Source organism: Tachyglossus aculeatus, chromosome Y4 (genome assembly GCF_015852505.1).
Source record: "Tachyglossus aculeatus isolate mTacAcu1 chromosome Y4, mTacAcu1.pri, whole genome shotgun sequence".
NCBI lineage: Eukaryota > Metazoa > Chordata > Mammalia > Monotremata > Tachyglossidae > Tachyglossus > Tachyglossus aculeatus.
In genome coordinates, this window is record NC_052096.1 from 13116412 (window position 1) to 13138359 (window position 21948).

The following is a 21948-nucleotide window of genomic DNA, read 5'->3' on the forward strand; positions in this document are numbered from 1 at the left end:
GGAACACAGACCCACCCCTGGGCCCGCTCCCTACCCCCATTAATAATTATAATAATCATCATCATCATGACATTCATTATGCACTTACTATGAGAAGCAGGGTGGCTCTGTGGAAATCCCCTTCTAATAAAAATAATGACATTTATTAAGCGCTTACTATGTGCAAAGCACTGTTATAAGCGCTGGGGGTGACAAGGTGATCAGGTTATTTTATTTGTACATATTTAGTCTATTTGTTAATATGCTTTGTTTTGTTGTCTGTCTCCCCCTTCTAGACTGTGATATTTATTCTATTTATTTTACTTTGTTAATATGTTGTTTTGTCATGTCTCCCCCTTCTAGCCTGTGAGCCCGCTGTTGGGTCGGGGCCGTCCCTATATGTTGCCAACTTGAACTTCCCTAGCGCTTAGTCCAGTGCTCTGCACACAGTAAGCGCTCAGCAAATACGATTGAATGAATTACTCTGTTTCAGTTGTATTTATTCACTTTACTTTGTTAATATCATCATCCATCGTATTTATTGATCGCTTACTGTGTGCAGAGCACTGTACTAAGCGCTTGGGAAGTACAAATTGGCAACATATAGAGACGGTCCCTACCCAACAGTGGGCTCACAGTCTAAAAGGGGGAGACAAAACCGAACATACTAACAAAATAAAATAAATAGAATAAATATAGAGTAGATATGTTTTGTTTTGTTGTCTTTCTCCCCCTTCTAGACTGTGAGCCCGCTGTTGGGTAGGGACCGTCTCTAGATGCTGCCAACTTGGACTTCCCAAGCGCTTAGTCCAGTGCTCTGCACACAGTAGGCGCTCAATAAATACGACTGACTGACTGAATCAGGTTGTCCCACGGAGGGGCTCACAGTCTTCATCCCCGTTTTCCAGATGAGGGAACTGAGGCCCAGTGAAGTGACTTGCCCCAAGTCACACAGCTAATTGGCGGAGCCGGGATTTGAGCCCACGACCCCGAACCAAGTGGAACTTGTCCCGGATTACCAGACGCGGACTGTGATGGTGACTCAGGTGGGAGCCTCGGGGAGGGAAAAGGGAAGAAAACCAGACAAGAGGGGACAGTGAGGAGTTGCGGGGAAGCGGAGCAGGCGATGGGCTGAACCCCTTCCTTCCTCTCCCCCTCGTCCCCCCCTCCATCCCCTCCATCTTACCTCCTTCCCTTCCCCACAGCACCTGTATATATGTATATATGTTTGTACATATTTATTACTCTATTTATTTTACTTGTACATATCTATTCTATTTATTTTATTTTGTTAGTATGTTTGGTTTGGTTCTCTGTCTCCCCCCTTTTAGACTGTGAGCCCACTGCCGGGTAGGGACTGTCTCTAGATGTTGCCAGTTTGTACTTCCCAAGCGCTTAGTCCAGTGCTCTGCACATAGTAAGCGCTCAATAAATACGATTGATGATGATGATGATGACGACTCCAAAGCCCGGGCTCTTTCCGCTGAGCCCCGCTGCCACCCCCGTTACCCCGCCGCCCCAACCCGGGACGCGCCACGGACGGGAGGCGGACCAGGCCCAACGTTTGTCCGTTTATTTGTAACCCAATGGCGGGGCGCGGTGAGGAACAACAACAACAACAGCAGCAGCAGCAGCAGCCGGGGAGGGGGGGTCCGGGGAGGGAGGGGGCCGCCCCCAGCCCCCCGCCCGGCCCCAAGGAAGGGCGACGGATGGACGGACGGGGCCGAGGTGGCGGCTGGGCCTCCCCCGGTGCCCCGAGGGATGCCCCGACGGGGAGAGGGCGACGGCCGGCCCGCCCGGGCCCAGAGGTGGGGCGGCTGGAGATGGTGGGGGGTCCCGCCGGGTCGGGGGGCCGCCCGTCTTCTTCCTCCGTCCGCCCCCGGCCCGGTCCCACCCCCGCCCCGGCCCGCTCTGCGCGGACATGCATCACCGCCGCCGCCGCCGCGGCCTCCGGGTCGTCCCCCGGCTACGGCGCCATCCAGAAGGGCATCTGCTGCTTGGCCTGGGGCTGGGCCGAGGGGAACTGGTAGCCCAGGCTCCAGCCCGGCGGGAAGCTAGCGGCCCCTTTGTGGCCCCCGTGCTCCTCCTCTTCGTCCGACGAGTCCCCCGCGTAGGCCACCAGCCCGAACCCCTTGTCCGCCGCCTTCATCTTCTTCGCCGGGTAATCTGGGGGGGGGGGGGGGGAGAGAAGGAGAGGCGACCCGCACCCCCCGAGGGAGAGAGATAACACCCCGGAAAAAGTTAATTTAAAAAAAAAAAAAAAGTCGTTAATGGTAAGCGGCCGGCGTGGCGGAGGGCCGGCCCCCACGGCGGGCCCAGGCGGCGGCGGCCCCGGCGACGGCACGGCGAGTCCGGCGCGACCGTGGAAGGAAGCAGAGAGAGAGAGAGAGAGAGAACAAAGAAAAAAACACAAAGAAAAAAGACAAACAAAAAAGGAAAGTTAGCTGGGGTGTCACGGGGGGGTGCCTGGCTTCTCGCTTTAAGAGTTAAAAGGAAGAAGGTGGAAGAGGGTGGGGTGGGGTGGAGGCCCGGGGGTCTCGGGCGTCCCGATTGGGGACGTGGGGCGAGAAGGAGGCGGGCGGGGGCGCGAGGACCCTCAGGGAGGGGCTGGGGCCCACAATAATAATAATAATAATGATGGCATTTATTAAGCGCTTACTACGTGCAAAGCACCGCCCTGGGGAAGTTACAGGGTGATCGGGTTGTCCCACGGGGACACAGTCTTAATCCCCATTTCACAGATAATAATAATAATAATGGCATTTATTAAGCGCTTACTATGTGCAAAGCACTGTTCTAAGCACTGGGGAGGTTACAAGGGATCAGGTTGTCCCACAGGGGGCTCACAGTCAACCCCCATTTTACAGATAAGGTAACTGAGGCACAGAGAAGTTAAGTGACTATGAGCCCAAAGTCACACAGCCGACAACTGGCGAGGCCGGGATTTGAACCCATGACCACCGACTCCAAAGCCCGTGCTCTTTCCACTGAGCCACGCTGCTTCTCTAATAATAACGATGGCATTTATCAAGCACTTACAATGTGCAGAGCACTGTTCTAAGCGCTGGGGAGCTTACAAGGTGATCAGGTTGCCCCACAGGGGCTCCCAGTCTTAATCCCCATTTTCCAGATGAGGGAACTGAGGCCCAGAGAAGTGACTTGCCCCAAATCACACAGCTGACAAGCGGCGGAGCCGGGATTTGAACCTGACGAGGTAACTGCGCCCAAAGTCACCCAGCCGACAACGGCAGGGCCGGGATTGGAACCCAGGACCTCCGCCGCCAAAGCCCGGGCTCTTTCCACCGAGCCACGCTGCTTCTCACAAAGCGGCCCGCCGCCGCGCCCACACCTCCGGGGCGCGCACGGTAAGCGCTCTAACCGACGCCATCGCCATTATCATCATTATTGTCACCCCCAGGTCCTCGGCCGCGTCGAGAACGGCCTCGCCGTCCCCCGCCGGTTCGAACCCGGGCAGCGGGAGGAGGGAGTGGCCGCCCCCCGCCCCCGCGGGACTCACCGTGGCCGCCCGCGCCGACTCCGGACCCAGGCCGATCCTCGAGCTCGGGTTTGAGGCCCGTCACCGGGAAGGCCGGAGGAGGCATCAACTGCCTGGCCGGGAGACAGGGGACGGGGGAGAGGCTGTGAGGCGGGGCCGGGGGGCTTCCCCGGTGGGGGACGGGGGCCCCGGGGCCGGCGCGGGGGGGGGGGGGGGGGGTCCCTACCTGTCCCTCTCTCGCTCTTTGCCCGAGGAACCGGGCGTCCTGGCTGCTGGGGCCTCGCCCTCGCTCTGGCCGCAGGAAGAGCCTGTACCTAAATTAGTCATATGAATGGGTCCATGCTATGAGCAGAAAAACACAGGGCCATTAGCACATCTCCCGCTGCATCACCGGCTCCAGCTCCTCGACCGGGCGACGGGCGCGGGCGGCCCCTGCCCCGGCGGGCCCCCCCACCCCGGCCCCTCCGCGCGCCCGCGGTCCCGGGTGAGTGGGGGTGTTGGATGGAGCGGGGGAGACGACGACCGGGGCGGACGCGACGGATGGGGATCGGAGACGACCCCCGGGGACCCCGGGGGACCAACGGGGACCGGGCGGGGGGGAAGGGCGCTCGACCTGGTATCCGAGCAGCCCCGACTCGCGCTCGTCCGGCAGCTCCTCGGTGAAGCGCCTCTTCTGCGCCAGGGGCTGGGCCGGGCCGGGCGGCGGCGGGGGCGGCGGCGGCGGCGGGGGGGGGGTGGCGGCGGCGGCTGCTGCTGCTGCTGTTGGGGCGACGGGGGCGGCTGGGGGACGGCGGCCGCCTTCACCGGGGCCGGAGGGAGGAAGGGGCCGCTCAGGGGAGGCTGCCCCATCAGCGGCGGAAGACACAACACGAGACGGCGTGAGGACCGGCCGCGGCGAAGCCCTGAAGCTCACACCGCCCCCCCGCCCCCAAGCCTCAACTTCATCATCATCATCAATCGTATTTATTGAGCGCTTACTTTGGCAGAGCACCGGACTAAGCGCTTGGGAAGTACACGTTGGCGACATATAGAGACGGTCCCTACCCAACAGTGGGATGGCATTTGGTCAGCGCTTACTATGCGCAAAGCACCGTTCTAAGCGCTGGTGGGGGGGATACAAAGTGATCAGGTGGTCCCCCGTGGGGCTCACAGTCTTAATCCCCAGTTTACAGATGAGGGAACTGAGGCTCAGAGAAGTGACTTGCCCAAGGTCACACAGCAGCCACGTGGCGGAGCCGGGATTCGAACCCATAGCCTCTGACGCCACAGCCCGGGCTCTTTCCACGGAGCCGCGCTGCTTCTCTAACTTCCCCACCGAAGAGACGGGTTGGATCCCACCCCTTGCGGGAGGCGGCCGGGACTGGGGGGGGGACGGCCGCCTCCCCGCCTTGGAGAAGCAGCGTGGCTCAGTGGAAAGAGCCCAGGCTTTGGAGGCAGAGGGTCACGGGTTCAAATCCCGGCTCTGCCAATTGTCAGCTGCGTGACTTTGGGCAAGTCACTTCACTTCTCTGGGCCTCAGTTTCCTCATCTGGGCTCATCTTCCCGGACTGAGCCCCCTTTTCCCTCTCCTCCTCCCCATCTCCCCCGCCCTACCTCCTTCCCCTCCCCACAGCCCCTGTATATATATATTTGTAATAATACTAATACTAATAATGGCATTCATTAAGCGCTTACTATGTGCCAAGCACTGTCCTAAGCACCGGGGAGGTGACAAGGTGATCAGGTTGTCCCACGGGGGGCTCACGGTCTTAATCCTCATTTTACAGATGAGGGAACTGAGGCCCCGAGAAGTTCAGTGACTTGCCCAAAGTCACCCAGCTGACAGTTGGCAGAGCCAGGATTTGAACCCATGACCTCCGACTCCAAAGCCCGGGCTCTTTCCACTGAGCCACGCTGCTTCTCCTTGTACAGATGTATTACTCTGTTTTACTTGTACATATTTGCTATTCGATTTGTTAATGACGTGCCTAGAGCTTTAATTCTATTTGTTCTGACGATTTTGACACCCGTCTACGTGTTCTGTTTTGTTGTCTGTCTCCCCCGTCAAGACTGTGAGCCCGCTGTTGGGTAGGGACCGTCTCTCACAGTCGCCGACTTGGACTTCCCAAGCGCTTAGTCCAGTGTTCAGCATACAGTAAGCGCTCAATAAATACGATTGAATGAATGAATGAGTGAATCTCCTCCAAGAGGCCTTCCCTGACTGCACCATCTGTGTCCCCCGTCAAGACTGTGAGCCCGCTGTTGGGTAGGGACCGTCTCTCACAGTCGCCGACTTGGACTTCCCAAGCGCTTAGCCCAGTGCTCTGCGCACAGTAAGCGCTCAATAAATACGACTGAATGAATGAATGAATGAGTGACTCTCCTCCAAGAGGCCTTCCCTGACTGCACCATCTGTCTCCCCCGTCAAGACTGTGAGCCCGCTGTTGGGTAGGGACCGTCTCTCACAGTCGCCGACTTGGACTTCCCAAGCGCTCAGTCCAGTGCTCTGCACACAGTAAGCGCTCAATAAATACGACCGAATGAATGAATGAGCGAATCTCCTCCAAGAGGCCTTCCCTGACTGCACCATCTGTCTCCCCCCTCAAGACTGTGAGCCCGCTGTTGGGTAGGGACCGTCTCTCACAGTCGCCGACTTGGACTTCCCAAGCGCTTAGCCCAGTGCTCTGCGCACAGTAAGCGCTCAATAAATACGACTGAATGAATGAATGAATGAGTGAATCTCCTCCAAGAGGCCTTCCCTGACTGCCCCCTCCTTTCCCCTTGTCCGCTCCCTTCGGCGCTGCCCCGACTCGCTCCCTTTATTCCTCCCCTCTCCCGGCCCCGCGGCACTCGTGTCCCTAACCCTCTAGACCGTGTCGGGTAGCGGCCGCCTCTCCCCGCTGCCAAACTGTCCTTTCCAAGCGCTCAGTACGGTGCTCTGCACACAGCCAGCGCTCAATAAATACAACAGACTTATCGGGAGTAACGTCCGTCTCGCCCTCCGGACCGTAAGCTCCCTGTGGGCAAGGGGCGTCTCCGGTTATGATCGTACGGGCCTCTCTCGAGACGGTGCTCGGCCCGCGGCGAGCGCCCAGCGGATACGACCCGAATGCCGTCGCGTCGTCTCCTCCCGAGCGCTCAGCACAGCGGTCCGCGCACGGTAGGTACGACCGACTGACGCTCCCGGGGGACCGGGGTTTGGCTCGGTGGGTCCCCGTTTCCCTCCGCCCGCGCCTTACCTGTCCAGTGATGGCCGGCGGCTGCACCTGAGGGATGGGGTACTGGGTGGGCACGGGGGGCCCGGCGGCGGGCAGCGCGGGCAGGACTCCGGGCGCCAGCGGGACGGCGGGGGGCACGATGCCCGGCACGCCGTAGGGCAGCGGGAGCGGCTGCTGGGGCGGCGGGCCGGCGGGGCAGCCGGGCTGGTAGCCGCCGGCCGGGTAGTACGGAGGCTGCGGGGGGACGCCGGCCACGGCGGCGGGCTGGGGGTAGCCTGGCGGGGACAGGGCGGGGGGCCATCAGCGGCGACAGGCCCCCCCCGTCTCCCCCCCACCTCGGCCGGAGACCGGCCGCCCTCCCCGAACCCGGCCCCGCCGGCCTACCGGGCAGCGGCACCGCCGGGTTGATCTGATTCACGAATCTCGAGTACTCGGCGTGAACCTGGGGCGGGACGGGGCACGGTGAGAATAATAATAATGATGACGGCATTGATTAAGCGCTTACTACGTGCAAAGCCCCGTTCTAAGCGCCGGGGAGGTTACAGGGTGATCAGGTTGTCCCACGGGGGGCTCACCGTCTTCATCCCCACTTTACAGATGAGGTCACTGAGGCCCATAGAATAATAGTAATCAATCAATCAATCGGATTTATTGAGCGCTTACTATGTGCAGAGCATTGGACTAAGCGCTTGGGAAGTACAAATTGGCAACATATAGAGACAGTCCCTACCCAACAGTGGGCTCACAGTCTAAAAGGGGGAGACAGAGAACAAAACCAAACATACTAACAAAATAAAATAAATAGAATAGATAGGTACAAGTAAAATAAATAAATAAATGAATAGAGTAATAAATATGTACAAACATCTATCCATATATACAGGTGCTGTGGGGAAGGGAAGGAGGTAAGATGGGGGGGATGGAGAGGGGGACGAGGGGGAGAGGAAGGAAGCTCAGTCTGGGAAGGCCTCTTGGAGGAGGTGAGCTCTCAGCAGGGCATTGAAGGGAGGAAAAGAGCTAGCTTGGCGGATGGGCAGAGGGAGGGCATTAATAATAATGTTGGTGTTTGTTAAGCGCTTACTATGTGCAAAGCACCGTTCTAAGCGCTGGGGAGGTTACAAGGTGATCAGGTTGTCCCACGGGGGGCTCCCAGTCTTCATCCCCACTTTACAGATGAGGTCACTGAGGCCCACAGAATAATAGTAATAATAATGTTGGTGTTTGTTAAGCGCTTACTCTGTGCAAAGCCCCGTTCTAAGCGCTGGGGAGGTTACAAGGCGATCAGGTTGTCCCACCGTCTTCATCCCCATTTGACAGATGAGGTCACTGAGGCCCAGAGAAGTGACTTGCCCAAAGCCACACGGCTGACCATTGGCGGAGCCGGGATTTGAACCCATGACCTCTGACTCCAAAGCCTGTGCTCTTTGCCCCTGAGCCAAATACAACTATATACATAAATGCCGCGGGGGCAGGGGGGGAGCGAAGAGAGCGAGTCGTGCAGAGGGAATGGGGAGCTGAGAGGGTACTGCAAGTAGTACAGTAAGTAGCAGTAGCACAGCGCTCTGCACACAGTAAGCGCTCAATAAATACGAAAAGAAAAAATACAAGTACTGGAGTGAAGGAATGAATGAGTGAATCCTCTCCCCCTCGTCCCCCTCTCCATCCCCCCATCTTACCTCCTTCCCTTCTCCACAGCACCTGTATATATGTATATACGTTTGTACATATTTATTACTCTATTTATTTTACTTGTACGTATCTATTCTATTTATTTTAATTTGTTAGTATGTTTGCTTTTGTTCTCTGTCTCCCCCTTTTAGACTGTGAGCCCACTGTTGGGTAGGGACTGTCTATGTTGCCAATTTGTACTTCCCAAGCGCTTAGTCCAGTGCTCTGCACACAGTAAGCGCTCAATAAATACGACTGATGATGATGATGATGACGATGAATACATACGATCGGCCGCTTGGAGAAGCCGGCTTTCGTGGGGAGGGGTGCCCGGCCGGCAACGACACCCCCCACCCCAGCACCGGGGCCGAGCGAACGAGGGAGAGCGCGGACACCGGGGGGGAGGAGGCCCGCTCCGAGATCCAAGCCGGAGGGCCGGGATGGAGCCGGGGGGGAAGGGAAGCGGGCGACCGGGACCGCTCACCGTCTGCAGCAGGTTGTCGCACAGCTTCTTGGCGGCGGCCAGGCCTTCGGGCTTGGGGTGACTGCGGACGACGGCGGGGGGGGTCCCGGGTGAGCCAGCGGCGCGGGGCAGCCGGCCCCCCCGCCCGGCCCGGCCCCCGGCCCGCCCCCTCACCTGACGTAGATGTACATGGGCTCGAAGGCCTCGCGGCCGGAGGCCGGCTCGATGCAGCCCGAGCCCTTGCCGCGCAGGAAGACCTTGGCGCCCGTCTCGGCCTGGATGTGCTGCAGGTAGGAGCAGCCGGGCCCCTCCACCTTCTCCTTGACGCCGAAGGCGGGCACCGCGTGCTCCAGCCCCACGAACAGCTTGTCCTGCACGTAGTGCATCTGCGGGACCCCCGCCGCCGCCGCCGGGACCCTCAGCGCCCGGGCGGCGGCCCCCGGCCCGCCCCCCGGCCCGCCCGCCGCGTGTGGGGCCCCGCAGCCCGGCCCCCGCCGGGCTCTGGCGGGGGGCGGCTCTCTGCGCCCCTTTGCTCTAGGAGGACCGTATCGGCGGGGCCCCCCTTCGTCGGACGCCGCCTCCTTCGTCCTCCGTCCGCGCCCCCGGGCCCCACCTACCCCCGACTGGAAGGGCGGCTTGGGGCCCACGGCGGCGGGGGCCAGGGCGGGCAGCGGGGCGGGCTGGTGGTAGACGGTCACGGTGGCGCCGTTGAAGGTGGGGCTGGTCCCGGTGGCCGCCTTGACCACCCCGTTGGTGATGATCTCTTTGATGCGGTTCACGGCGCCTGCGGGCGGGGCCGCCGTCAGGGGGGCGGGGGGGGGGTCCCGTCCCGTCGCCCCCCAGCCCCGGACGGGTCCGGCCGACGTCCCGCGGGGCCCCGCGCGCAGGAAGCGCTCGGCATCCAGGCCCGGATGAACTTACGGTCCACCAGCTCTCGCGTCTGGCCCTGGACGTGCAGGTACAGCGGCCGATCCCTACGAGGGGGCTATGCGTTAGACCGCGACACCCCGTTAGACGCCCCCCGGCCCCGGCAGCCGCCGCCGCGCACACGTACCCCGGCCCGACTTTAGTCTTCTCCTCGCCGGTCATAAACCTCCCTCGCGTGGACACGGCCGCCCCGCTCAGCCGGCTTATCTGGGTGGGGAATCATCGATAATTAACAACCGCAACGATGGCGTTCGTTACGCGCTTACTACGCGCTGGGCACCGTTCTGGGCGCTGGGGTGGACACAGAGCACTCGGGTTGTCCCACGCGGGGCTCACGGTCTTCGTCCCCATTTGACGGACGAGGGAACTGAGGCACAGAGAAGTTACGGGGCTTGCCCGAGTTCACCCAGCCAACAGTAACGATGGTATTTGTTAAGCGCTTAGTGCGTGCCGAGCACTGTTCTAAGCGCTGGGACGGTACGTGGTAATCACGCTGTCCCCCGTGGGGCTCACGGTCTTCGCCCCCGTTTTACGGATGAGGTAGCTGAGGCCCAGAGAAGTTACGGTGCTTGCCCAAGGTTTCATAGTAGATAATAACGATGGTATTTGTTAAGCGCTTAGTGCGTGCCGAGCACTGTTCTAAGCGCTGGGACGGTACGTGGTAATCAGGTTGTCCCCCGTGGGGCTCACGGTCTTCGCCCCCGTTTTACGGATGAGGTAGCTGAGGCCCAGAGAAGTTATGGTGCTTGCCCAAGGTTTCATAGTAGATAATAACGATCGTAATAACGATGGCATTTGTTAAGCGCTTACTACGTGCCGAGCACTGTTCTAAGCGCCGGGGGAGATACACGGAAGGCAGGTTGTCCCCCGCGGGGCTCACGGTCTCCATCCCCCTTTGACGGAGGAGGGAACGGAGGCCCAGAGAAGTGATGGGGCTTGCCCAAGGTGCCACAGTAGACAATAATGATCATAATAATAGCGATGGCATTTGCTTAGCGTGTACTATGTGCCGAGCACTGTTCTAAGCGCTGGGGGAGATACACAGAAAGCAGGTTGTCCCCCGCGGGGCTCACGGTCTCCATCCCCCTTTGACGGAGGAGGGAACGGAGGCCCAGAGAAGTGATGGGGCTTGCCCAAGGTGCCACAGTAGACAATAATGATCGTAATAATAGCGATGGCATTTGCTTAGCGCGTAGTATGTGCCGAGCACTGTTCTAAGCGCCGGGGGAGATATGCGGAAAGCAGGCTGTCCCCCGCGGGGCTCACGGTCTCCATCCCCCTTTGACGGAGGAGGGAACGGAGGCCCACAGAAGTGATGGGGCTTGCCCAAGGTGCCACAGTAGACAATGACGATCGTAATAATAGCGATGGCATTTGCTTAGCGCGTACTATGTGCCGAGCACTGTTCTAAGCGCCGGGGGAGATACGCGGAAAGCAGGCTGTCCCCCGCGGGGCTCACATTCTCCATCCCCATTTGACAGAGGAGGGCCCTGAGGCCCAGGGGAGCGATGGGGCTTGCCCAAGGCCTCCCAGTAGACAATAATGATCGACTTGTACTGCCCGAGCGCTTAGTACAGTGCTCTGCACACAGTAAGCGCTCAATAAATACAACTGAATGAATGAATGAATGAATAACGATCGTAATAGTAGCGATGGAATTTGTTAAGCACTGTTCTAAGCGCTGGGGGAGATCCACAGTCAATCAATCAATCAACTGTATTTATTGAGCGCTTACTGTGCGCAGAGCACTGTACTAAGCGCTTGGGAAGTCCAAGTCGGCAACAAGTCGGCCCGCGGGGCTCACGGTCTCCATCCCCCTTTGACGGAGGAGGGCACCGAGGCCCAGAGAAGTGATGGGGCTTGCCCAAGGTCTCCCAGTAGACTATAATGATCGTAATAATAACGATGGCATTCGTTTAGCGCTGTGCTAAGCGCCGGGGGAGATAGGCGGAAAGCAGGTTGTCCCCCGCGGGGCTCACAGTCTCCATCCCCCTTTGACGGAGGAGGGCACCGAGGCCCGGAGAAGTGATGGGGCTTGCCCAAGGTGCCACAGTAGGCAAGAGAGAAGCGGCGTGGCTCAGTGGAAAGAGCCCGGGCTTTGGAGTCGCAGCTCACGGGTTCAAATCCCGTCAGCTGGGTGACTTTGGGTAAGTCGCTTCCCTTCTCCGAGCCTCAGTTCCCTCAACTGTTAAATGGGGATTAAGACTGGGACGTGGGACCACCTGATCGCCTTGTAACCTCCCCAGCGCTTAGAACAGTGCTTTGCACATAGTGAGCGCTCAGCGAATCCCCAAATTATTACTATCATCATATAGTAATCGCTTAATAAATGGCATCGCTATGACGAGAAGCAGCCTGGCTCAGTGGAAGGAGCCCGGGCTTTGGAGCCAGAGGTCACGGGTTCGAATCCCGGCTCCGCCAATTGTCAGCTGGGTGACTTTGGGGAAGTCACTTCGCTTCTCTGGGCCTCAGTGACCTCATCTGTCCAATGGGGATGAAGACTGTGAGCCCCCCGTGGGACAACCTCATCACCTCGTAACCTCCCCAGTGCTTGGCGGGGAAGCAGCGTGGCTCAGTGGAAAGAGCCCGGGCTCGGGAGTCAGGGGTCATGGGTTCGAATCCCGGCTCTCCCGCTCGTCAGCTGGGTGACTTTGGCTAAGTCACTTCACTTCTCTGGGCCTCAGTGACCTCATCTGTCAAATGGGGATGAAGACTGTGAGCCCCCCCACGGGAACACCTGATTACCTTGAAACTTCCCCAGCGCTTAGAACAGTGCTTTGCACACAGTAAGCGCTTAATAAATGCCATCATTATTATTAGAACAGTGCTTTGCCCAGAGTAAGCACTTAATAAATGCCATTATTATTATCAGAACAGTGCTTTGCACGTAGGAAGCGCTTAATAAATGCCATTACTATTATTAGAACAGTGCTTTGCCCAGAGTAAGCGCTTAATAAATGCCACTATTATCAGAACAGTGCTTTGCACAGAGTAAGCGCTTTAACAAATGCCATTATTATTATCAGAACAGTGCTATGCACAGAGTAAGTGCTTAATAAATGCCATTATCATTATTAGAACTGGCACATAGTAAGCGCTTAATAAATGCAATTATCATTATTAGAACTGGCACACAGTAAGCGCTTAATAAATGCCATTATTATTATTAGAACTGGCACACAGTAAGCGCTTAATAAATGCCATTATTCTTATCAAAACACTGCTTTGCAAAGAGTAAGCGCTTAATAAATGTCATTATTATTATCAAAACAGTGCTTGGCACAGAGTAAGCGCTTAATAAATGCCATTATCATCAGAACAGTGCTTTGCAGAGTAAGTGCTTAACAAATGCCATTACTATTATCAGAACAGTGCTTTGCACATAGTAAGCACTTAATAAATGCCATTATTATTATCAGAACAGTGCTTTGCACAGAGTAAGCGCATAATAAATGCCATTACTATTATCAGAACAGTGCTTTGCACATATAGTAAGCACATAATAAATGCCATTATTATCAGAACAGTGCTTTGCACAGAGTAAGCGCTTAATAAATGCCATTATTATTATCAGAACAGTGCTTTGCACAGAGTAAGCGCTTAATAAATGCCATTATCATTATTAGAACTGGCACATAGTAAGCGCTTAATAGATGCCATTGTCATTATTAAAACTGGCACATGGTAAGCGCTTAATAGATACCATTATCATTATTAGAACTGGCACATGGTAAGCACTTAATAGATGCCATTATTACTATTAGACCTGGCACATAGTAGACACTTAATAAATACCATTATTATTATTATCAGAACAGTGCTTGGCACAGAGTAAGCGCTTAACAAGTACTAAAATTATTATTATTATAGAGTAAGCGCTTGAAAAATGTCATCGGTATTAGGACGAAGGGGCGGGTCCGGGATGGTTGTTGCCGGTCCTAAGCACATAGTAAGCGCTTAATAAATCCCACTGTCATTATTAGAACTGGCACACAGTAAGCGCTAAGTAAATACCATTATTATTATTATTATTAGAACTGGCACATAGCAGGCACTTAATAAATGCCATTATTACTACAACTGGCACAATTATTATAATTATTAGAATTGGCACATAGTGAGCACTTAATAAATGCCATTACTATTATTATGAGTAAGTGCTTAATAAATGCCATTATTATTATTATAAGCACTTAATAAATGCCATTATAATTATTAGAACTGGCACATAGCAATCACCTAATAAATGCCATTATCATTATTAGAACTGACACATAGTAAGCGCTTAATAAACGCCATTATCATTATTAGAACCGGCACACAGTAATCACTTAATAAATGCCATTGTCATTATAAGAACTGGCACATAGTAAGCGCTTAATCCATTATCATTACTAGAACTAGCACATGGTAAGCGCTTAATCCATTATCATTATTAGAACTGGCACAGACTAAGCGCCTAATAAACGCCATTATCATTATTAGAACTGGCGCATAGTAAGCGCTTAATAAACGCCATTATCATTATTAGAAGTGGCACAGAGTAAGCGCTTAATCCATTATCATTACTAGATCTGGCACATAGTAAGCGCTTAATAAATGCCATTATTATTATCAGAACTGGCACATAGTAAGCGCTCAATAAATACCATTATCATTATCAAAACCGGCACACAGTAATCGCTTAATAAATAACATTATCGTTATTAGAACTGGCACATAGTGAGCGTTTAATCCACTATCATTATTAGAACTGGCACATGTAGGCGCTTAATAAACGCCATTACGCCATTACTATTACTAGAACTGGCACATAGTAAGCGCTTAATCCATTATTATTATTAGTACTGGTGCAGAGTAAGCGCTTAATAAATGCCATTACTATTAGAACTGGCACATAGTAGGCACTTAATAGATGCCATTATTATTATTAGAACTGGCACATGGTAAGCGCTTAATCCATTATCATTACTACACCTGGCACATGGTAAGCGCTTGATCCACTATCATCATTATTAGAACTGGCACATAGTAAGCGCTTAATAAGTGCCATTATCATTATTAGAACTGGCACATAGTAAGCGCTTAATCCATTATCATTATTAGAACTGACACGTAGTAAGCGCTTAAAAAATGCCATTGCCATGATTAGAACTGGCACATAGTAAGTGCTCAATAAACGCCATTACTATTATTAGAACTGGCGCATAGTAAGCGCTTAATCCATTATCATTATTAGAACTGGCGCGAAGTAAGCGCTTAATAGATGCCATTACTACTAGAACTGGCACATAGTAGGCGCTTAATAGATGCCATTATTACTATTAGAACTGGCACATGGTAAGCGCTTAATTCATTATCATTACTACACCTGGCACATGGTAAGCGCTTAATCCATTATCATCATTATTAGAACTGGCACATAGTAGGCGCTTAATAAGTGCCTTTATCATCATCAGAACTGGCACATAGTAAGCGCTTAATCCATTATCATTATTAGAACTGGCACGTAGTAAGCGCTTAATAAATGCCATTGCCATGATTAGAACTGGCACACAGTAAGCGCTCAATAAACGCCATGACTATTATTATTAGAACTGGCGCATAGTAAGCCCTTAATCCATTATCATTATCAGAACTGGCACGTAGTAAGCGCTTAATAGATGCCACCATCATGATCAGAGCGGGCACAGAGTAGGCGCTTAACAGATGCCACTATTCTTGTCAGGACAGCGCTTGGCCCAGGGTGAGCGCTTCCCAAGTACCATAATTTATCACTACTATAGAGTAAGCGGTCGATGATGTGGGTTTTAGGAGGAAGGATGGTGGTCGCCGTGTCCCCGTGTCATCATCATCATCAAGCGTATTTATTGATACAGACTGAGCCCCTTCCTTCCTCTCCCCCTCGTCCCCCTCTCCATCCCCCCATCTTACCTCCTTCCCTTCCCCACAGCACCTCTATATATGTATGTACATATTTATTACTCTATTTATTGATTTATTTTCCTTGTAAATATCTATTCTATTTATTTTACTTTGTTAGTACGTTTGGTTTCGTTCTCTGTCTCCCCCCTTTTAAACTGTGAGCCCACTGTCGGGTAGGGACTGTCTCTATGTGTTGCCAATTTGTGCTTCCCAAGCGCTTCGTCCAGTGCTCTGCACACAGTAAGCGCTCAATAAATACGATTGATTGACTGATTGATTATCAGGACAGCGCTTGGCACAGAGTGAGCGCTTCCCAAGTACCATAATTTATCATTTTTGTTAGTAGGTTTGGTTTTGTTTTCTGTCTCCCCCCTTTTAGACTGTGAGCCCACTGTCGGGTAGGGACTGTCTCTATGTGTTGCCAATTTGTGCTTCCCAAGCGCTTAGTACAGTGCTCTGCGCACAGTAAGCGCTCAATAAATACGATTGATGATGATCAGAACTGACACAGAGTAAGCGCTTAATAAATACCATTATCATGATCAGAACTGGCACAGAGCAAGCGCTTAATCCATTATCATTATTAGAACTAGAACGTAGTAGGCGCTTAACAGATCATCATCAATCGTATTTATTGAGCGCTTACTATGTGCAGAGCACAGATGCCATTACGATTATTAGAACTGGCACATAGTAGGCGCTTAATAGATGCCATTATTATTATTAGAACTGGCACATAGTAGGCGCTTAACAGATGCCATTATTCTTGTCAGGACGGCGCTTGGCCCAGAGTGAGCGCTTCCCAAGTACCATAATTTATCATTACTATAGAGTAAGCGGTTGATGACGTGGGTTTTAGGAGGAAGGATGGTGGTCGCCGTGTCCCCGTGTCATCATCATCATCATCAATCGTATTTATTGATACAGACTGAGCCCCTTCCTTCCTCTCCCCCTCGACCCCCTCTCCATCCCCCCCATCTTACCTCCTTCCCTTCCCCACAGCACCTGTATAGATGAATATATGTTTGTACAGATTTATTACTCTATTTATTTATTTATTTTACTTGTACATATCTATTTATTTTGTTAGTCTGTTTGGTTTTGTTCTCTGTCTCCCCCTTCTAGACTGTGAGCCCACTGTTGGGTAAATTGTGTCGCCAATTTGTGCTTCCCAAGCGCTTAGTCCAGTGCTCTGCACATAGCAAGCGCTCAATAAATACGACTGATGATGATGATGATAGGGACCGTCTCTATGTGTCGCCAGTTCGTACTTCCCAAGCGCTTAGTCCAGTGCTCTGCACATAGCAAGCGCTCAATAAATACGACTGATGATGATGATGATAGGGACCGTCTCTATGTGTCGCCAATTCGTACTTCCCAAGCGCTTAGTCCAGTGCTCTGCACATAGCAAGCACTCAATAAATACGACTGATGATGATGATGATAGGGACTGTCTCTACGTGTCGCCAACTTGTACTTCCCAAGCGCTTAGTCCAGTGCTCTGCACATAGCAAGCGCTCAATAAATACGACTGATGATGATGATGATAGGGACTGTCTCTACGTGTCGCCAACTTGTACTTCCCAAGCGCTTAGTCCAGTGCTCTGCACATAGCAAGCGCTCAATAAATACGACTGATGATGATGACGATAGGGATTGTCTCTACGTGTCGCCAATTTGTACTTCCCAAGCGCTTAGTCCAGTGCTCTGCACACAGCAAGCGCTCAATAAGTACGACTGATGATGATGATGATGTTGATAAGGCCTGTCCCTATGTGTCGCCAATTTGTGCTTCCCAAGCGCTTAGTCCAGTGCTCTGTGCATAGTAAGCGCTCAATAAATACGACTGCTGATGATGATGATAGGGACTGTCTCTATGTGTCGCCAATTCGTGCTTCCCAAGCGCTTAGTCCAGCGCTCTGCACACAGCAAGCGCTCAATAAATATGACTGATGATGATGATAGGGACTGTCTCTATGTGTCGCCAATTCGTGCTTCCCAAGCGCTTAGTCCAGTGCTCCAGTGCTTATGGTTGTACATATTTACTACTCTATTTACTTATTTATTTACCTTGTACATTTCTATCCTACTTATTTTATTTTGTCGGTATGTTTGGTTCTGTTCTCCGTCTCCCCCTTCTCGACTGTGAGCCCACTGTTGGGTAGGGACCGTCTCTGCGTGTTGCCAACTTGGACTTCCCAAGCGCTTAGTCCAGTGCTCTGCACACAGTAAGCGCTCAATAAATACGATTGATTGCACATAGTAAGCGCTCAATAAATACGACTGATGATGATGATGATGATAAGGACTGTCTCTACGTGTCGCCAATTCGTGCTTCCCAAGCGCTTGGTCCAGTGCTCCAGTGCTTATGGTTGTACATATTTACTACTGTATTTATTTATTTATCTTACTTGTACATTTCTATCCTATTTATTTTACTTTGTTGGTATGTGCGGTTCTGTTCTCTGTCTCCCCCTTCTCGACTGTGAGCCCACCGTTGGGTAGGGACCGTCTCTGCGTGCTGCCAACTTGGACTTCCCAAGCGCTTAGTCCAGTGCTCTGCACACAGTAAGCGCTCAATAAATACGATTGATTGCTCTGCACATAGCCAGCGCTCAATAAATACGACTGATGGATTGATCGGTCGCCATGTCATCATCATCATCAGTCGTATTTACTGAGCGCTCACGAAGCGCTCAATAAATACGATTGATTGATTGCTCTGCACACAGCCAGCGCTCAATAAATACGACTGATTGATTGATTGGTCGCCGTGTCATCATCATCAGTCGTATTTACTGAGCGCTCACGAAGCGCTCAATAAATACGATTGATTGATTGCTCTGCACACAGCCAGCGCTCAATAAATACGACTGATGGATTGACTGGTCGCCGTGTCATCATCATCAGTATTTACTGAGCGCTCACGAAGCGCTCAATAAATACGATTGATTGATTGCTCTGCACACAGCCAGCGCTCGATAAATACGATTGATGGATTGATTGGTCGCCGTGTCATCATCATCAGTATTTACTGAGCGCTCACGAAGCGCTCAATAAATACGATTGATTGATTGCTCTGCACACAGCCAGCGCTCGATAAATACGATTGATGGATTGATTGGTCGCCGTGTCATCATCACCATCAGCCGTATTTACTGAGCGCTCACGAAGCGCTCAATAAATACGATTGATTGATTGCTCTGCACACAGCCAGCGCTCGATAAATGCGACTGATTGATTGATCGGTCGCCGTGTCATCATCATCAGTCGTATTTACTGAGCGCTCACGAAGCGCTCAATAAATACGATTGATTGATTGCTCTGCACACAGCCAGCGCTCGATAAATACGACTGATGGATTGATTGGTCGCCGTGTCATCATCATCAGTATTTACTGAGCGCTCACGAAGCGCTCAATAAATACGATTGATTGATTGCTCTGCACACAGCCGGCGCTCGATAAATACGACTGATGGATTGATTGGTCGCCGTGTCATCATCACCATCAGCCGTATTTACTGAGCGCTCACGAAGCGCTCAATAAATACGATTGACTGATTGCTCTGCACACAGCCAGCGCTCGATAAATACGACTGATGGATTGATTGGTCGCCGTGTCATCATCACCATCAGTCGTACTTACTGAGCGCTCACGAAGCGCTCAATAAATACGATTGACTGATTGCTCTGCACACAGCCAGCGCTCGATAAATACGATTGATGGATTGATTGGTCGCCGTGTCATCATCATCAGTATTTACTGAGCGCTCACGAAGCGCTCAATAAATACGATTGATTGATTGCTCTGCACACAGCCAGCGCTCAATAAATACGACTGATGATTGATTGATTGGTCGCCGTGTCATCACCATCAGCCGTATTTACTGAGCGCTCACGAAGCGCTCAATAAATACGACTGATTGATTGCTCTGCACACAGCCAGCGCTCGATAAATACGACTGATTGATTGATCGGTCGCCGTGTCACCATCATCAGTCGTATTTACTGAGCGCTCACGAAGCGCTCAATAAATACGATTGATTGATTGCTCTGCACACAGCCAGCGCTCGATAAATACGACTGATGGATTGATCGGTCGCCGTGTCATCATCACCATCAGTCGTATTTACTGAGCGCTTCCAATACGATTGATTGATTGCTCTGCACACAGCCGGCGCTCGATAAATACGACTGATGGATTGATCGGTCGCCGTGTCATCATCACCATCAGTCGCATTTACTGAGCGCTCACAAAGCGCTCACTAAATACGATTGATGATGAGGAGGAGGAGGGTTTACTGAGCGCCCCGTACGTCCTGACCTCGTCCTGCGTCTGTCCCCGGGTGAGCAGGTTCCTGCAGGCCAGCGGGACGTCGTTGATCTCCACCTCGGCCACCACCAGGTCGTCCTTGCCCTTCCCGTTGGGGTTGGGGCCCTTCCCCGCCGGGGCGGGGGGCTTCTCGGAGGCGGCGGCGGCGGCGGCGGTAATCCCGGCGGCCCCCCCGGAGGCGGCGGCGGCGGCGTTTGGCGGTTTCAACTTCCCCTTGGCCACCAGCATGGCGTTGATCTTGGCGGCCACGGCGGCCGCCGCGTCCAGGGCCCCCGACGGGGGCGGGGCCGGGGGCTCCCCGGGGGCCGGCAGGAACAGCGGCGGGGCCGGTTGGTCCCATTTGCTGCGGCGCCTGAGGGAGAGGACGGGCCCCGTCAGCCTCGTCAATCAATCAATCAATCAATCGTATTTATTGAGCGCTTACTGTGTGCAGAGCACCGGACTGAGCGCTTGGGAAGTCCAGATTGGCATCACATAGAGACAGTCCCTACCCAACGGTGGGCTCACAGTCTAAAAGGGGGAGACAGAGAACAGAACCAAACACACCCACAAAATAAAATAAGTAGGATAGAAATGTACAAGTAAAATAAATAAATAAATAAATAAACAGAGTAATAAATATGTACAACCATATATACAGATGCTGTGGGGAAGGGAAGGAGGTAAGACGGGGGGATGGAGAGGGGGACGTCGTCGTCGTCGTCCTCCCCATCCTCCCCCAACCCCCGGCCCTCCCCGCTCCTCCTCACCCGCCGCCGCTCCCCGCGGACATGGCGACCGGCTCCTCGCCTCAGCCGCCCGCCAACCGCCGCCCGCCCCCCTCCCCCCGTCGTTCGCCGACGTCACTTCCGGCTCCTCGCGCTCCCATTGGTCCGCCCGCGAGGGCGTCACGGCGCACGCGCGACGTAGTGACGTCCGGGGGGCGCTCGCGCGCGACGTCGGGACGCCCGGGTGGCGCGCTCGGCGTCGTGACGTTCGGGGCGCGCGCGCGGCGTCCAGGGGCGCGCGCAACGTCAATCAATGAATCAATCAATCGTATTTATTGAGCGCTTACTATGTGCAGAGCACTGGACTAAGCGCTTGGGAAGGACAAGTTGGCAGCATAGAGAGACGGTCCCTACCCAACAGTGGGCGCGCGTGACGTCGGGACGCCCAGGGGCCGCGCGCGCAACGTCAATCAATCAACCAATCGTATTTACTGAGCGCTTACTGTGGGCAGAGCACTGGACTAAGCGCTTGGGAAGTACAAATTGGCAACATAGAGAGACGGTCCCTACCCAACAGTGGGCGCGCGTGACGTAAGGGGGGGGCCGCGAGCGCGAGACGTCGTGACGTCCAGGGGGCGCGCGCGACGTCCGGACGCCCAGGAGGCGCGCGCGGCGTCGTGACGTCCAGGGGCGCGCTCAACGTCAATCAATCAATCGTATTTATTGAGCGCTTACTATGTGCAGAGCACTGTACTAAGCGCTTGGGAAGTACAAATTGGCAACATATAGAGACAGTCCCTACCCAACAGTGGGCACTCGCGCGACGTCGGGACGCCCAGGGGACGTGCGCAACGTCAATCAATCAATCAATCGTATTTATTGAGCACTTACTGTGTGCAGAACACTGCACTAAGCGCTTGGGAAGTACAATGTGGCAACATATAGAGACAGTCCCTACCCAACAGTGGGCGCGCGCGACGTCGTGACGTCCGGGGGGCCGCGCGCGCGACGTCGTGACGTCCAGGAGGCGCGCGCGACGTCGTGACGTCCAGGAGGCGCGCGCGCGACGTTGTGACGTCAGGGGACGCGCGCGACGTCGTGACGTCCAGGGCCCCCCCCCTTCCGCGGCGGCCATCTTTAGTGCTGGCAGCGCCGCCTGGCACAGAGGCGGCCCCGGAGGGGCTCAGGGCGCATGTCCTCGACGGCCTTCTCCTACCTCGTAATAATAACAGAATAGTGATGTTATTTGTTAA

At 53.8% G+C, this 21948-nt stretch overlaps 1 protein-coding gene across 1 annotated transcript; it reads right to left on the minus strand.

Moving 5' to 3' along the window:
- Nucleotides 1–1538: 1538 nt before the first annotated feature.
- On the minus strand, nucleotides 1539–20760 carry KHDC4 (KH domain containing 4, pre-mRNA splicing factor). Its single transcript, XM_038768504.1, is given in 14 exon segments — nucleotides 1539–2145; nucleotides 3497–3588; nucleotides 3702–3817; nucleotides 4089–4208; nucleotides 4211–4315; nucleotides 6694–6947; nucleotides 7057–7114; nucleotides 8825–8885; nucleotides 8978–9189; nucleotides 9421–9587; nucleotides 9725–9777; nucleotides 9858–9937; nucleotides 19980–20340; nucleotides 20738–20760. Coding segments are annotated over 14 exon segments (1902 nt in total). The 3' UTR covers nucleotides 1539–1945.
- Nucleotides 20761–21948: the final 1188 nt, after the last annotated feature.